The sequence below is a fragment of the Chaetodon trifascialis genome, chromosome 6, assembly GCF_039877785.1.
Source record: "Chaetodon trifascialis isolate fChaTrf1 chromosome 6, fChaTrf1.hap1, whole genome shotgun sequence".
Lineage (NCBI taxonomy): Eukaryota > Metazoa > Chordata > Actinopteri > Chaetodontiformes > Chaetodontidae > Chaetodon > Chaetodon trifascialis.
Window position 1 is genome coordinate 15,971,782 of NC_092061.1, and position 18,944 is coordinate 15,990,725.

At 40.6% G+C, this 18,944-nt stretch overlaps 1 protein-coding gene across 1 annotated transcript in view; it reads right to left on the reverse strand.

Annotated features, from left to right (window-relative positions):
- The window catches only part of LOC139332179 (zinc finger protein Xfin-like), a 37,764-nt gene that overhangs the window by 7,908 nt on the left and 10,912 nt on the right, over positions 1–18,944 (reverse strand). Inside the window, 6 exon segments of the mRNA XM_070963911.1 lie at positions 10,769–10,871; positions 10,874–11,665; positions 11,823–12,018; positions 13,158–13,286; positions 14,157–14,270; positions 14,273–15,172. Of these exon segments, the coding sequence (XP_070820012.1) occupies positions 10,769–10,871; positions 10,874–11,665; positions 11,823–12,018; positions 13,158–13,286; positions 14,157–14,270; positions 14,273–15,172 (2,234 nt within the window).

The window sequence follows — 18,944 nt, forward strand, 5'->3', positions numbered from 1 at the left end:
TATACTTTTCTTAAGTATATCTTGATCAAAAGATTAAGTACAAGTATAAGCCAAATATACTTAGACTTCTCTTTATACTTTTAAGTATACTTAAGTATATTTTTGTTAAGTATATCTCTGATAAGTACATAAAAAGTAAACTGAAAGCATACTCTCTCATTTTTAGTTTAAAAAAAGTATACTGATAGCACACTTGAATAAACTTCTTTTTTGTAAGGGCACTTCTCACCGCCATCACATGGACATGAATCATCTTTTGATATATGCAATAATGTTGATTAGATTGAGGATGTACTGAATGTGGAGGACATTTGCAGCATCAAAAGCATCTGGCTTTTCCATTTTTTCCCCCCCAAAATGTTGCTGTTGATGTATATTTCCAATAATGTTCTCATTGTCACAAAATGGTTCTAATACACATTTTCAACATCTTCTATATATAGTGCTAATCATGCATATTTTCATTGATTATTGATTGCTTGTTTGCCCATAACTGATCTAATCTGTATTTGATTTGTGTTTGTAATTGTTTTTACAGAAGAACAGACTTTAGTTGGTTGGTTATTTGAAATATGGTCAAACAATAAATCCTGTATCAGAGGGCCCAACACAGGAGGAGTATGACCATGTGGATGTAAATGTGTGGATCAATACTTGAGACCAACAGTGTTGGGAAAGTTCACTTTCTACATGAACCTACATGAACTTTTCCCACATGTTTTGCAAGAGAACGGTTTCTCGCTGGACAACATGGTGGCGCAAGCAGGTAGTGCGTGTGCCTCACAGCAAGAAGGTTGCCGGTTCGATCCCCGGGCGGGGCCTTTCTGGATGAAGTTTGCATGTTCTTCCCGTGCATGCATGGGTTCTCTCCGGGTACTCTGGCTTCCTCCCACAGACCAAAAACATGCTCATTAGGTTCATTGGAGACTCTAAATTGCCCCTAGGTGTGAGTGTGAATGGTTGTCTGTCATTGATGATAGGCGGTATAGAAAATGAGTGGATGGATGGACGCTTTCTCGCTGGTGTGGATTCGTCCATGAATGTTCAGTATTGCAGAATCTTTTTCCACAGGTGGTGCAAGAAAACGTGTGCCACCTGCATGGCTGCTCTGATGTCTCTGCAATTTTGACGTATACTTAAAAGCTTTGCCGCAAACCTCACATTCACGCTCACGCCCCCAGTGCATTTATTTATACGGAGGAAGGTGTATGTCCAACTACAATAATCATAACTTTTTACCCGATTTTCACACGGTTTGGTTTGTTACAAATGGCAGAGATGTAGTTATGACACAGGACGCTGTCACACATTAAAAACACGTGCTTGATGCTGAAATACTTTGTTAAAGAGCAGAATACAGACATATGGTATGGCATATGAATAAATGTATAAATTAATTAATTTTATATTTTAATAAAGAAACAGTTTGATTGTTCATTTGAATTTATTTCACTCTCTCTCTCTCTCTCACTCACACACACACACACACACACACACACACACACACACACACACACACACACACACACACACACACACACAAAATCATGACCCTTCAGTACACACCAATAACACAAGAATTTCTTCATTGTTGTTTTTGCACGCTGAGTATTTTTAATGTAAAGTTAGGCACAGGCACATGCACACGTGCGCGCACACACAACACACACACAAAAACCAGACATCTCACATAACCTGCTGACATGCGTATTAAACTTTGAGTAAGTTTTTTTACTCAGTTGTGTTGGAATAAAACTTCACCAAAACAAACTGTCGAAACGAGGAAGGTTTTTTTCTTTTTGGCCAACTCATCAGTCCACTGCTGTTCTCTATTTGTTTTATTTTGTATGGGGCAGCAATCTCTCCACATAATTGGCTGTTCAAGGTCAATTATAGGTAGGGTTGCCACCCGTCCCATAAAATACAGAATCGTCCTTTAATTGACAATTAAATGTTGGGACGCAACTTGTTCCGTATTTTCACAAATGTCCAATACACGTCTGTCACACACACACACACACACACACACACACACACACACACACACATCAACACTAAATCTTACAATAATGAACAAAATAAAACACAGGAAATACTAAGGCCAGCAAAATTGTCGTGAGGGGATCTACGCAGGACCCCGGTCGTGTGTCTGTGCCTCGCTGCCTGCGTGTGTTGCTGTCACAGTTGCCTAGAGACAGACATCACACACCGGCGCTGCTCACAACACCCGCGCCTTTTAAAAATGTCCACTACACCCGATACTCCACCACGTCCTCAACAGCGAAAACGCTTGCAAAAGTACAGACGTGAATGGGAAGAGGCACATCCTTGGCTGCACAGCGTCAGTGGAGATGATTACTATTAGACTATTGTGGTTTGATTGATTGTTTAGGATGTTGAGTTTTTAAAGTCGGATGAATGATCATTTATTTAACATAAAGCAGTATCAACCAATATAAATGGCCATTTAACGAACAAATCACACGAATGGATTAACAGTTAATAAATAAATATTGTTAAGAAAAAACGTTTATTTTTAAAATATATATACATTTCCAAAGAGCTGGAGGGAAATCTGAGATATAAAAAGTGTAAAAATATTAAACATTCCGACTCAATGTGCTGTTTCCCCCGCTGCTTCTCTGACGTCAGCCAGCTCTCTCGCTCCTGTCAACCATTCGGTGAATTGAAAGTTTATTTCAACCAATCCAGAGTTAGTAATTGTAGCCGAAACATTAAAAAGATGATCCAAGAAGGTTTTTGTCGAGTTTTATTTTGTTTTTGATACATTTGAAGAAGTTTTTTTTTAAATGCTTAAATTACTGTTTTTTTTAATGGAGTCTGGTGGCTTTGACAACAGCGCTACAACAGCTGTTTCTGCTTCAGCAAAACAGATCTTACTCATCAACAAAGAAGTATCTCTGTATGGATTCTTTCCATAATAATGTCAGACACTTATTTGTAGGGTAGCACGGTTGCACAAGTGGTCACACTTGTCGCCTCACAGCTAGAAGGTCCCCGGCATCTCGCTGTGGGCGCTGGTGGCGTGTCCTCCACCACGCCTTCGGTGCCTGCTGCTCGAGGAAAAAGGCCTTTCTGTGTGGAGTTTGCATGAACCTAAGGTTTCCTCCTTAAATAACTCCCACTGGAAACATCACCAAGAAGATCACCAAAGGAAGGAGAACCGAAGCACCGAAGGAGAACTGGTCCCCGGGCGCCGGCGTCGGCTGGCGGCTGGCAGCTGGCAGCTGGCAGCCCACCGCTCCTGGTCTGCCGCGGAGGATCGACAGACCGAGGATGGGATAAATGCGGAGAAAATAATTTCACGGGAAGCATGCACTGTAAGAAAAAAAAAAAAAAAAAGATTAGGTGACCCGACTTAACTATATCAAGTCATCTTGTTGCTTTGACTGAGTTAATTTGAGTCAACTTATAGTGTCAAGTTTTTTACACTTCAAAACATGAGTTCATGCAACATAGTCTGTTGACTCAACTTCCTGTATCAAGAAAGTTGAACTTAAAAGTATTATTTGAGATAACTTTAAGAGATGTTGGTTGAATTTATTTTTATCAAGTTCCTACAACTGTGGATCAAGTTGGCTCAACATGGAATACATAATTGCTATAACTTGCGATTTGTTGACTCAACTTTCTGTATCAAGTAATGTGGACTGGAAAACATTACTTAAGAGAACTAAAAAAGATGTTGGTTGAACTTATTTTATCAAGTTAGGGCAACATTGTTATTTTTTCTCATGCTTTATTGCCAAGTTACTTGAGTTTACAGAAATTGCTAGATTTCAAAATTTTAAGCAAAATAATATCCACAAAGAATCTCCATGAGAATTAGACAAACTAAACATTAACACAAGAAAAAATAGCTGAACAGACAATTCAATAAGGACCTTTATTTAACCCCCAAGTCCAACTTCAACCAGCCTTGCTTCAAAATAAGTGTCAATGGATGTCAAGACATCAAAAAAGACCTTCCTTGGGTTATATTAAAAAAATAGCCCTTACACCCTCTAACACACTTTTGCTTGGGACTGCTCACAGACTGAAATTACAGTATACTGTCCCACACATAAATAATAATAATAATAATATTAATAATAATAATAATAATGATAATACATAAAAAGAAGAGCACCCATCCTTTGGGGAAAAACAATAACTCTCCGAGTTCAACAGAGTTCTTTCTGAGTGAATGTTCAGAGTTGCTGCAGTAAATTCAGTTCAATTCAATTCAATATACCTTTATTTGTCCCGCAAGGGCAAATTCCAATGTACAGCAGCACCAGTAAAAGATAGAGTTAGGTAAAAAACAGCAAGTATATACAAAAGAGTGTAATAAAAATAAGCATTATATAAAAATAAGCATTGTTAAATTATAAATTGTATTTGCAGACTGTTAGGTACAGGATGAATTGCACAGATTATTGAACCAGTTATTGCCCAGATTATTGTACAGGTAATTTACAGATGATTTACAGGTAAATTATCAAAAAATTACTTTCAGCAGTTCTTGTTGTGTAGTCTGACAGCTGCAGGAAGGAATGACCTGCGATACCGCTCCTTCACACACTTTGGATGTAGCATCCTATCACTGATGGAGCTCCTCAGTGCAGTGAGTGTATGTTGGAGTGGATGGGAGTCATTGTCTGTCATGGAGGACAGCTTGGCTGTCATCCTCCTCTCCCCGCCAAATTGCAAAGATTCATAAAAACAAACAAAAAAATGTATCTGAGAAACTTGCTCAAAATGTTGAAAATGAAAACATTCAAACATTACTGAAATGTCCTGTCTCTTGACAATTTCTCTATAACATCACATGGATTAGTGTTCCTCCAAACAGAGCAATAGAAAAAAGTCAGAAAATGAAAACAAGGTGGACATATAGTGGACAATTAGTGTGCGTTGGTTCGGCGAGGAGAAACACTTGCAGGACCACCTCATTGAGGGGCAGTTGCCCCAAACAGCACAGCCTACACTGAAGTAACCCTGTACAGAAAGAAAGAAAGAAAGAAAGAAAGAAAGAAAGAAAGAAAGAAAGAAAGAAAGAAAGAAAGAAATACAACCATTATCAGCACAAAACACACTAAGTTCAGTTTCCTTAATGTGTATGTGTATTTTTAGATGTGCAAAATACTGTGCATTGTCACAAATCTCTGAAAAATTGCACAGTTCACAATTTAAAGCTTCCAGATTTTAATGTATCCTAACATGAAATAAACACGACTTTATTATAAAGTGGACACACTTGGCCATGTCACTCATTTGAATGGTAAGTGATTACATTGTAAAAACAGAAGCCACATGGCACAGCACTGACAAGACAGCGAGACAAGAGAGCTTCTCATGAGTGATGTGTGTACCGTTACATTTTGTATCCATGGCAACGCACAGCGGTGGCAGCCATAGACATAACATACGTAGACGACTCATTACGTGCTGGAGCGTAATCCAGCATCGCCGCCATATTGGGTGGGTCTCTGCTAGCACCAGAGCCAACCAAAGCCAACGTAAAGAGAGCAACTATGCCCCTATTTTATTTATTTGTTTTATTTTATTTAGCTTCCCAGCCCCAGTTGCAAGCTTAACAGGGTAGTGTAAGACGCTGGAATGACCTGGAATTTTAAAGCTTACTTTTCCAGGCCTTAAAAATAATTAAAGAAGGAAAAAAATGTACTGACCAGGTATATATGGGAGCTTTATATGTATGTATGTATATGTGTTAAAATCAGTGTATATCACAAACATCAGCAGTTTCAGTCCAGGCTATTGTGGAATCTTTGTCATCCTAAAGCTGTGAACAGTTGTTTAAATTTAGACATGTCAGGCCAGAAGGTGTGTGTTTGCGTACGTGTGTGTGTTTGAAAACAGCAGTGGACTGTGGGCCGACACATGATGTGTTGGCTAAAAAGAAAAAACCTTCCTCGTTTTGACAGTTTGTTTTGGTGAAGTTTTATTCCAACACAACTGAGTAAAAAAACTTACTCAAAGTTTAATACACATGTCAACAGGTTATGTGAGATGTCTGGTTTTTGTGTGTGTGTGTGTGTGTGTTGTGTGTGCGCGCACGCGTGCATGTGCCTAACTTAAACATTGAATATATATAAAACAAAAATAAAGAAATTCTTGTGTTATTGGTGTGTACAGAAGGGTCATGATTTTGTGTGTGAGAGAGAGAAACAAATTCAAATGAACAATCAAACTGTTTCTTTATTAAAATATAAAATTAATTAATTTATACATTTATTCATATGCCATACCATATGTCTGTATTCTGCTCTTTAACAAAGTATTTCAGCATCAAGCACGTGTTTTTAATGTGTGACAGCGTCCTGTGTCAAAACTACATCTCTGCCATTTGTAACAAACCAAACCGTGTGAAAATCGGGTAAAAAGTTATGATTATTGTAGTTGGACATACACCTTCCTCCGTAGAAATAAATGCACTGGGGGCGCATGGGAGACCCATCCAAGATGGCGGCCGCGCTGAGCGTCAGTTCCAATAGGAAGCGTCAGTCAATGAGGTGTGTACGTACATTATGTCTATGGTGGCAGCTTCCAGCTGGAGATCAGACCCGGGTTTTTTTGGTCATTAGGAAAGGAACTATATGCCGATCGTTATTTCATTGGAGGAGCGGCTCATAGTTACCGGGCTGACACGTTTTTTTTTGTTTTGTTTTTTTTTTTCGTTAAACACGGTCGACCCGCTTTCAAACGGCATAGGGCTCCTTTCCCACTGTCCAAAAAACCCACACGCAGCCGGTGGGCCGTTCACCCCCACTGCTGTGCGTTGCCATGGATACAGAGTGTAACGGCACACCTGAAAACAATCACCTATCACTACGTGTTTATACAGCACCTAACTCTACATGAAAAAAATATCCATACACTACGGCGGTGGTCAGTGTTTTTCCACTCCTCTTCCTGGTGGAACATAAGTTGCTCTGTTATTTCGCTGCCTTGTCAATCCTGTACCAGGTTGTTTGAGTGCGAGAAAAGCCTCTTGTAAAAGTCGCAACGTCACGTATATTAGCGGGTTGATCTAGGTATAATATTCCCACAGTTGACACATTTTTCCGTAATAATAAAGACAAGTTTCGCACTGTTTCACTCCTATAAGAGTACATTGTCGGCGCCGAATACTTGTTACAGTCGAATATGAGGCTCAACCCTACATTAACTTGCTGTTTCACTCTACATGCTAAAGTATTTCCGAAAAAGAACGAACATGAAATATTCATCACAGGTTTAATATCTTGACGGATCATTTGAGATGGAGAGACATTAGACGACCAATGCACATTACCAACAGATGAACTAACTAAGCTAAAAATAATTTTAAATGTACTTACTGGATGGCTCGGCTCCCAGGTAAAAAGATGGCGGTCGGCTCGGAATTAAAGTTCAACACTGCGCGTGACGTCACATTGCGGGCGCATGCGTGTTGGTTGAAATACCCACCTATTTTCTGAAGTTAACTGAATGGATTATCATGGGTTTTTAATGAGTTTCCGCGCTTTTTTCAAGTTGAAGTTGTTTGAACTCTTCTTACTTTGTTGTAATGGGCAGAGTTCTCTCAGCTTGACAGCAATAGTCCTTCTGACTAAAAGCCCAAATCCCTTTTAACAGTGTAGTTCCACTGTGTCCCGCTCTGAGCTCACGCAGAAACCTGAAATTTGACCAAAAAGTGTTCCTCGATACCGGTCGGTGAATCTTCTTTCACACATGCACACGGACAGTCAATCTGGTTGTATGTGAACGTGCAGGATAGCAGACCTCCACCTGCCCAGCAAGATCACGGTGCGGGGCTCGCCGAACCGCAGTCAAAAATCCACAAATTTAAAGTTATCTCGCTTTTTCTCCAAAATCTGCGTCGGTCTGCGTATTTCGATCTGGGAAAGTAATCAGTATGCTCTGCTGAGTAATTCGGCTTAAAGAATTGACCACGAGAAGGTTTTTAAAGTGTTTTTTCAGTGCTTCATCAATTGCTTATTAGATCAGGCGAATTGAACTGCGTTCGTCTATGGCTCATCGAAGCTATGGCTTGTTGGGTGCTTCCTGACATAAACGGATCATTAATGTAGCGTCTTAGCTGACATATTTCTGTTCTATATTTGTTTTATTTTGTATGGGGCAGCAATCTCTCCACATAATTGGCTGTTCAAGGTCAATTATAGGTAGGGTTGCCACCCGTCCCGTAAAATACGGAATCGTCCTTTTAACTGACAATTAAATGTCCCGTATTGAACTAATACGGGACGCGATTTGTTCCGTATTTTCACAAATGTCCAATACACATGTTTGTCACACACACATCAATACTAAATCTAACAATAATAAACAAACTAAAACACAGGAAATACTAAGGCCAGCAAAATTGTCGTGAGGGGATCCACGCAGGACCCCGGTCGTGCGTCTGTGGCTGTGTCCCAATTCAGGGGCTGCATCCTTCGGAGGACCCTTCCTACGCGGTTCACAGAGGACTCGGCCCACGGAGGACGCGGAGGCACTTCCGTCGGCCGCATCAACCATCGGTAAATGGGACCATACGTAGACGCCTCATTGACTGCCGCTTCCTATTGGAGCTGACGTTCAGCGCGGCCGCCATCTTGGATGGGTCTCCCATACGCCTCCAGTGCATTTATTTCTACGGAGGAAAATGTATGCCCAGCTATTATATTCATCACAACTCCTCTAATTTTTACCCGATTTTCACACGGTTTGGTTTGTTACAAACGTCAGAGATGTAGTTATGATACAGGACGCTGTCACACATTAAAAACAAATGCTTCCATGCTGAAATACTTTGTCTTTGTTAAAGAGCATAATACAGACATATGGTATGGCATATTAATAAATGTATTAATGAATTAATTTTAGATTTGAATAAAGAAACAGTTTGATTGTTCATTTGATTTCTCTCTCTCTCTCTCTCTCTCTCTCTCTGTGTGTGTGTGTGTGTGTGTGTGTGTGTGTGTGTGTGTGTGTGTGTGTGTGTGTGTGTGTGTGTGTGTGTGAGGGAGGGAGAGAGAGAGAGAGAGAGAGAGAGAGAGAGAGAGAGAGAGAGAGTAGTCAGCCTTGGAGTGTTGGAATCCTGTCAGAAAGGAGTAAAGCAGTCCAGTTTACCGCAGGTTTTACTGCATGTCCCTGTTCAATGTCGCCACCACCACTGTCATCGGCCACGGGAGCTGATGAAGGCCCTGACGTGGCAAACATAGCAGAAATTTTGCGCATCTGGCAGCGTTGGCTTCTTCTTGTCTCGCAGTTTCTCTGCACCTCCTTTTCGTTTTCTCTCCATTTTCTAAGATCCTAACAGATTGCGTTACCGACATAAAAGAGGGGAAGTGTTTCATGATATGATTGGGCGAGATGAGTCCCGTCAAGTGTCAGTGAAGAAAATAACCTATAGGCCGCAGACCAGCGTGTGTCGAGGTGTTCAGTTTCTTGTGTCGTACATTTTTCATGACACCCATCTGACGTAGTTGACATGATGTTACAATCAAAGTACAGTTTATGCAAATCCGCCAAAGAATTTTCGATTTTCAATCCTACCACTTTCGTCTCGTTGCATCCACTTCCACTTGCTGCATCTCTTGATGTTTCCCCACTTTCCCAGCCGGCCTGTAGCACTTGTTTGGTTGGGTGTCGATCTGCATGACTTCTTAAATGTGAGTAAACCCAGAGGCACGTCTCTTGTCTCAGATTGAAGGATAACTTTTTTTGCCCTTAGCCAAAATACTTGCTTGTGAATTGTTTCTCAAACATAATACAGTAGAAGTATATGGACATACAAATATGGATATGAAAGCAATTGAAGAAAAACTACCTCAAAATCTGATTTTTTTTTTATGAAACTGTTCAAGACTTTATATCTGTGAAATTTATATGCTACCTTGCCCATCTGAGGGCAATCAGTGTTGTAAATATAAGTACAGCACTCAAGTACATGGAGTTACATTCCACCACCGCACACATGCACATTCAAAATGAGGCAGGCCCAAGAATCAAATGACCAAATGGGATTTAATCACACGTTTACTGAACATATCCTTTATACAATCATGTGTTCACAAAGTGGTGAACCTCTCTCCGTCCTTGCTTGTGACCGACTGAGCCTTTCCAGGATGGCGCTTTCATACCCAATAATGATACTATCACCTGTTACCAATCAGTCTGTTTACCTGTGGAATGATCCAAACAGGTGTTTTTGGAGCATTCCACAACTTTCAGTCTTTAGTTGCTCCTGTCCCAACTTGTTTGAAACATGTTGCTGTCATTAAATTTAGGAAAAGCAGATATTTAAAAAAGTCAATGAAGCAGATGAAGTAAAACATTAAATATATTGTCTTTGTATGAACAAAGCTTTATTGTTAAAATACATGCATGCAATGAAAAAACAAACACAATTTGTGACCTATTTTCCTTTAATGGTATGCAATGCTAGCACTTGGGTTGAGGAACCTGGTCAAATGAAGGAGAAGGTCATTGAAAATGTGCTTCATCACACAAACATACTGTGACCTCTTCTCATTGGGAAATTGTCTACTTTCAATCAGTCATAACTATTTAAAAAGTGTATTTCATGCAGTAGGTGTCCACAGGACTTTCAGCTCCATGGTTTCTCCTGTGTATATTGATCCTCCAGTGTTCATTCCAGCAGGTGATTTGAGTAAAACTTGTCTCTACTGCAATCATGTGGCCCCTCACTTCTTTTAGTTCTTGTATGTTTTGACCATGAATGACAAAAACAAAGTACGGTCTCTCACCTGTCTGCTTTCTCATGTGAACTTTCAACTCACTGGCACACCTGAAATCTTTTCCACACATTTTGCAAGAATACAGCTTCCCCCTTTTGTGTGGGTCCTCATATGAGTATTCAGTCCTGATGTCTGCCTGAATCTTTTCCAACAGGTGTTGCATGAATAAGGCTTCTCACCTGTGTGGATCCTCATATGAGCATTCAAAACTGATGTCTGATTGAATCTTTTCCCACAGGTGCTGCATGAATAAGGCTTCTCACCTGTGTGGATCCTCATATGAGTATTCAATGCTGATGTCTGACTGAATCTTTTCCCACAGGTGTTGCACAAATACGGCTTCTCCCCTGTGTGGGTCCTCATGTGGACTTTCATGAGATCGCTGGATCTGAAATCTTTGCCACATGTTTGGCATGAATATGGCTTCTCACCTGTGTGGACGCTCAGGTGTCTCTTGAGTCTGGACTTGTGCTTAAAAGCTTTTCCACAAGTGTCACATTTGTGAGACTTTTTAACTGTGTGAGGATTACTGTGAACCTCTGACAAGTTTGGGTTGTATATATTGTCACAGTGACTTTTGCTTTCTTTTGGCTTTAGGTCTGCGTCTCTACATGATCCTGAGTCTCCATGCTCACCTCCTCTCTGATCTTGGCTCTCAGCTACATGAGAGCTGTTGGAGACGAGCTGGTCACTTTCCTCATGAGCAGGGGTCAACCTGAAGGCTTCAGTCTCCTCCTTCAGTACAAGCTGCTCTCCCTCCTGACTGGTACAAAGTTCCTCCTCTTCCTCTTTAATCTGAGGAGGTTCTGGCTCCTCTTGGTCCAGACTAAAGATCCTCTCCTGGTCACAAAGACCCTCCTCCTCCTCCTTCTGACGGACATGTTGCTTTGGGAGCTCTTCAGGGACAGACAATAAAACGCTACTGTGATGACAGAGATAAAATGCAGTTGTGCTAGCAAACTACCACCATATGTTTAAACAACTGGGGTAGAACACATACGAAATTCCTCTGTCTTATAACAATAATAATAAGAAGAATAAATTTTTACACACCTATTCTGTGTAACTTTATTTCAGGTTTCCAGACGACATCCAGCAGTCTGCGCTGACGGTCGATCTCTTCTTCATACTGGACGACAGTTTTTTCAACAACTCTGAATATTTCCTCGGCAGCAGCAGTCAGTCGCTCGTTGACAAACTCTCTCAAGTGATGAACTGAAGACATTGTTGCTTCATTAAGATGAGATACCTACGATACAATGTTGCTTTACAGCTAACTCCGTGCAGATACGTCTTGCTTCTGCTTCTTCTTCTTCTTCTTCTTCTTCCTCTTCTTCGTTGAAGGGTAACGGCAGCTTACATCCTTTGTGTCGCATTACTGCCCTCTTCTGGTGATAATTAGCTACAACAGTGTCTTGAATGAGCTCCAAATCTCCCAACACTGTTTCCAGTGGCCACAAAGGGATTACAGGACATATCACAGGTGGACAAATCTCCTTTCAACAGACTCACGAGTCTCTTCTTGCTGCATCTCCTGATGTTTCCCCATTTTTCCAGCTGGCCTATAGCACTTGTTTGGTTAACACACTGCTTGGACTTCCTTTTGAAAAAACAGACTGTGCTTTTGTAAAAAAAAACAAAAAAAAAACAGGTAAAACAGACTCGTGTGTGTATTTTAATAGCTATCCTTTACGTGTTTATCCTTTATGTGTTCACAAAGTGGTGAACCTCTCTTCATCCTTGCTTGTACCCAACTGAGCCTTTCGAGGAAGGCCCTTTAATACCCAATCATGATACTATCACCTGTTACCAATCAACCTGTTTACCTGTGGAATGATCCAAACAGGTGTTTCTGGAGCATTCCACAACTATCACTCTTTAGTTGCTCCTGTCCCAACTTGTTTGAAACATGTTGCTGTCAATGAATTCAGAAAAAGCAGATATTTACAAAAGTCAATGAAGCAGGTAAAACATTAAATATATTATCTTTGTTTAAACAAAGCTTTATTGTTAAAATACATGCATGCAATGAAAACACAAACACAATTTGTAACCTATTTTCCTTTAGGAACTCATCATGATATGCAATTGTAGGGGAATCAGTTCATTAAACCTCTAAGTTTAAACTTGGGCACTAACCTTCCTCAGCTCAGAAGGATTTTATTTATTATTTCAAAATAATAGCAGAATGAGTTTGGCAATAGTGAGAAGTAGTTTTGGGGGAAAATGGGGATGGAGACGTAATGTTAATTACTTGAATGAATGACTAAGCGAGTCTCAGGAGAATTGAGAGTTTTATAACCCTACGGCATCAACTCATCATTCAAAACTGTATAAGCATGCCTACTTAGCCAGCGACGCTCCGGCGGATGTCTGCTTGAAACTGACATGAAGGGGCTCCAGGCATTGTGTTCTGTCTCCGGTCTGCTCGGCAGTCCACTGGGGGAACCAGTGGAACCACGGGGCTGAGCCGATCTTGGACAGAAATGTTTCAGGGGTTTGGACCTCCGGCATCGGCTGCAGGCGCAGAGCGTCTTCTGATGGTTATTTAAACCAGACAGATGGGTTGAGGCTGGCTACAGGTCTTTGGTGTGGAGACTTGGCGGCCGTATGGCAAAAACTAGGTTCATAATAAAAAGTTATGTGGCTTAACGTGGCGAGCAAAAATTAAAGTTTCACAAAGACTGAAAAACTAGAAATAGAAGGTTTTTCTGAATAAAAGAAGTCAAACAACTAGACCTAACTATGAACAACAACTGAAGAACTGAGAGGAAAAACAAGACTGAAGAGCAAACTAAAAGAAGACTAGACTAGACTGAAAAACAAGAATGTGGGATGATTTGCAGGCAAATGCTGTGATTTCATCTTATAGAGAGAAAATCTTAACTGATGATTCATGCGAGGGACTCATCTGCTTCTCACTATGGTCAATCACATATATTCTTAATGATCAATTTTCAATGGCATTTCCACATCGTTCACAACATGTGTCAGACACCTTTTGATGAATAATGACAACATTCTTCATACTCATTCTAACACATATGTTGACTAATAGAACAAAAAGGAAAGGCAGACTATATTTGCCAAAATGAGCACCACTATGATTACTACTGATTACAGTTGTCTCATGTCAAGTATCCAAACCTAGCCGCTACCAACCTCTAGGTTGCTTATCACATTCCAAGGACAAGATGTGGACAGTAGTTGGGCTGTCCACGTCCTGGTAACTGGCCAATTACATTCGGTCGCACAAGTCCAACTTCTGTACGGGGCTGTCTTAAGCCCAAGAAGATAAATGTGAAGTTTTATCAGAAATCTGTGCTCATTCTGAGGGAGGTCCTGTGAGAACTCTGTGGTTCTGAATCCAGTGCTGCTATACTTCACCTGTGACCTCAATAAATACTTCAGCTGTGATCTGAAGATTTCTCTGGTCTGTTCTTGGGCTTCCAACAAAAGAATCGGGGCTAACAGGCACACCTGAAATCTTTTCCACACGTTTTGCAAGAACACGGCTTCTCGCCTGTGTGGATCCTCATATGAAGATTCAAACCTGATGCATGACGAAATCTTTCCCCACAGGTGTTGCATGAATAAGGCTTCTCACCTGTGTGGATCTTCATATGATTGTTCAATGCTGTTGTCTGCTTGAATGTTTTCCCACAGGTGTTGCACGAATAAGGCCTCTCACCTGTGTGGATCCTCATATGAGCATTCAATACTGATGTCTGATTGAATCTTTTCCCGCAGGTGTTGCATGAATAAGGCTTCTCACCTGTGTGGATCCTCATATGAACATTCAATATTGTTGCCTGCCTAAAACTTTTCCCACAGGTGTTGCATGAATACGGCGTCTCCCCTGTGTGGATCATCATATGAATCTTCAATCCTGATGCATGACGAAATCTTTTCCCACACGTGTTGCATGAATACGGCTTCTCACCTGTGTGGATCCTCATATGAAGATTCAATGAATCTGCCTTACAGAATCTTTTCCCACAGGTGTTGCATGAATAAGGCTTCTCCCCTGTGTGGACCCTCATATGAGTATTCAATGCTGCTGCGTTACTAAAACTTTTCCCACAGGTGTTGCATGAATACGGCTTCTCACCTGTGTGGATCCTCATATGAGCATTCAATGCTGTTGTCTGCTTGAATCTTTTCCCACAGGTGTTGCATGAATAAGGCCTCTCACCTGTGTGGATCCTCATATGATTATTCAATGCTGATGTCTGACGGAATCTTTTCCCACAGGTGTTGCACAAATATGGCTTCTCCCCTGTGTGGGTTCTCATGTGGACTTTAATGAGATCGCTTGATGTGAAACTTTTGCCACATGTTTGGCATGAATACGGCTTCTCACCAGTGTGGATCCTCAGGTGTCTCTGAAGTTGTGACTTAAACTTAAAATCTTTTCCACAAGTGTCACATTTGTGAGACTTTTTAACTGTGTGAGGATTACAGTGAACCTCTGACAAGTTTGGGTTGTATATATTGTCATAGTGACTTTCGCTTTCCTTTGGCTTTAGGTCTGCATCTCTACTTGATCCTGAGTCTCCATGCTCACCTCCTCTCTGATCTTGGCTCTCAGCTACATGAGAGCTGTTAGAGAGGAGCTGCTGGTCACTTTCCTCACGAGCAGGAGTCAACATGAAGGCTTCAGTCTCCTCCTTCAGTACAAGCTGCTCTCCCTCCTGTCTGGTGCAGAGTTCCTCCTCTTCCTCTTTAATCTGAGGAGGTTCTGACTCCTCTTGGTCCAGACTAGAGATCCTCTCCTGGTCACAGAGAACCTCCTCCTCCTCCTCCTTCTGACGGACATGTTGCTGTGGGAGCTCTTCAGGGACAGACAATAAAACGCTGCTGTGATGACAGAGATAAAATGCAGTCGTGGTAGCAAACTACCACCATTATATATTCAAACACCTGGGGTTGTACGCATACAGAGTTCCTCTGTCTTGTTATAATAATAACAAGAATAATAATTTATTTTTACACACCTATTCTGTGTAACTTTATTTCAGGTTTCCAGACGACATCCAGCAGTCTGCGCTGACGGTCGATCTCTTCTTCGTACTCGACGACAGTTTTTTCAACAACTCTGAATATTTCCTCGGCAGCAGCAGTCAGTCGCTCGTTGACAAACTCTCTCAAGTATTTAACTGCAGACATTGTTGCTTCATTAAATTGACATACCTATGATACAGTGTTGCTATCAAGCTAACTCCGTACAGCTACGTCTTGCTGTTGCTGCTGCTGCTCCTGCTCCTGCTCCTGCTTCTTCTTCGTTGATGGGTAATGGCAATTTACATCCTTTGTGACGCATTACTGCCCTCTTCTGGTGATAATTGGCTACAACAGTGTCTTGAATGAGCTCCAAATCTCCCAACACTGTTTCCAGTGGCCACAAACGGATTACAGGACATATCACAGTTGGACAAATCTCCTTTCCACAGACTCACGAGTCTCTTCTTGCTGCATCTCTTGATGTTTCCCCACTTTCCCAGCCGGCCTGTAGCTCTTGTTTGGTTGGGTGTCGATCTGCATGACTTCTTAAATGTGAGTAAACCCAGAGGCGCTTCTCTTGTCTCAGATTGAAGGGTAACTTTTTTGCCCTTAGCCAAAATACTTGCTTGTGAATTGTTTCTCAAACATAATACAGTAAAAGTATATGGACATACAAATATGGATATGAACACAAATGAAGAAAAACTACATCAAAATCTGATTTTTTATGAAACTGTTCAAGACTTTATATCTGTGAAATTTATATGCTACCTTGCCCATCTGAGGGCAATCAGTGTTGTAAATATAAGTACAGCACTCAAGTAAATGGAGTTACATTCCACCACTGCACACATGCACATTCAGTATGAGGCAGGCCCAAGAATCAAATGACCAAATGGGATTTAATCACACTTTTACTGAACATATCCTTTATACAATCATGTGTTCACAAAGTGGTGAACCTCTCTCCATCCTCATTTGTGACCAACTGAGCCTTTCCAGGAAGGCCCTTTCATCCCCAATCATGATACTGTCACCTGTTACCAATCAACCTGTTTAACTGTGGAATGATCCAAACAGGTGTTTTTGGAGCATTCCACAACTTTCAGTCTTTAGTTGCTCCTGTCCCAACTTGTTTGAAACATGTTGCTGTCATTGAATTCAGAAAAAGCAGATATTTACAAAAGTCAATGAAGCAGGAGAAATGTTAAATATATTGTCTTTGTATAAACAAAGCTTTATTGTTAAAATACATGCATGCAATGAAAAAACAAACACAATTTGTGACCTATTTTCCTTTAGGAACTCATCATGATATGCAATTGTAGGGGAATCAGTTCATTGAACCTCTAAGTTTAATGTTGAACTCATTAATAAAACTGGGGCACTAACCTTCCTCAGCTCAGAAGGATTTTATTTATTATTTCTTGTAATGCTGATTTAATAATAACAAATGAACTGATGTTAGACCAGTCGGATAATCTGAAGCGTAAATTCTCGATACAGGGATTGTTTATTTCCAGCTCAAAAGGACACAATCTGACAATGACGAATGAAAAGCATTATTTATTAACACAATAATGGGAATGAATATGAATAGTGAATAATATGACAACTAATATGGATGATATGAGGTAACAAACGACTGAATGAAAAACTTATAGCAAAATAATAGTAGAATGAGTTTGGCAATAGTGAGAAGTAGTTTTGGGGAAAAATGGGGATGGAGACGTAATGTTAACTTCTTGAATGAATGACTAAGCGAGTCTCAGGAGAATTGAGAGTTTTATAACCCTACGGCATCAACTCATCATTCAAAACTGTATAAGCATGCCTACTTAGCCAGCGACGCTCCGGCAGATGTCTGCTCTCAACTGACACTAGGGCTGGGCGATATGGCTTAAAACTCTATTGCAATATAAGTGTTTTATATCAGTTGATATCAATAATTATTGATATTTTTTATGACCTATTTAAAATAAGGACCAGGAGAAAAATACATTCAATTTAAACATTTTTATTTTAAATGTAACCTTCCTCTGATTATAATCCCCTCAGCTATCAAGGCAGAAAGGAAAGGAAATGTCAACACAACCATGGAAAACACTCAAATAATAAATGTAAAAAAAAGTGTAAAAATGTAAACAGAGAGAAACCTGAGAACTTTTTTTCTGCAGGTTTAGTGCAGTAAGTTCACAAGCTGATTCACCCTCTGGTGAATAAAATGTTTTCAAATATGTGCAGTGTTTTGTAAACATAGCAGAAACTGAGGTAGACTTGACATCTGTAACATACAAACAAACAAACAAACATGATAGACAGTACAGTAACACTGACTGAACTATAAAACCAGCCTAGACATATGAATAACTTCAGTCACTCTTCTTACTCTAAACATACATGAACTATTCAATTATATTTTTATTGTGAGTGTGTTTAAGAAAAAAAAAAAAAACTACGTGTAAGAGATGTTTATAACCTGGCTTCTCCACAGTGCTCAGTGAAGCATGTCTTTAGCTTTATGATATGCCGCTGCCTCCGTTACGTCTTCGTGCCTTTTAGATGATTTGTCATCAGGCAATGAAGCAGATACCTCTGCATGGTGGTCAGCTGCTTGTGCGGTGGTGCTGCGGTTGGCGGACGTTGGCGAACATGGCTGCACTTCAAAGAGTGAGCGCGGCTACGGTAGTTAAATAAGTTTGTGGTGTTAGCGGTCTTGGTGGGGACGAAAGTCTTGCATAAGTTGCAGACCACATTGGTCTGACTACGGTCCGACTTGTAAAATCTAAAAAACTCCGTACTGGTGAGCTGACTTTCCCTGTTCTATCGACGATTTCTTCGCTCGCTGCAGCGCTCACTTTCTATTTCTCATCTCACTCCTCACGAAGCATCAAACACATGACAACGTGATGGCGCAACCGAACGTGATAATGTTACATGATTGGCGTGTTAGCGTGTCTCTTTCACTGATTAGCGATTACTCCCTACGTTGCTCGGTTACCTGAGAGCGAGTGCCTTTATTAATGCAACCAAACTCGCTTCGTAACTTCAGGTTTCTTCCGACGAAGAAAAAAATATCGAATGTTTCATCGAACGCATTTTATATTGATATTGATATTGATGACGTGTCTATCGCGAGACATATCGCTATCATTCTATCGGCCCAGCCCT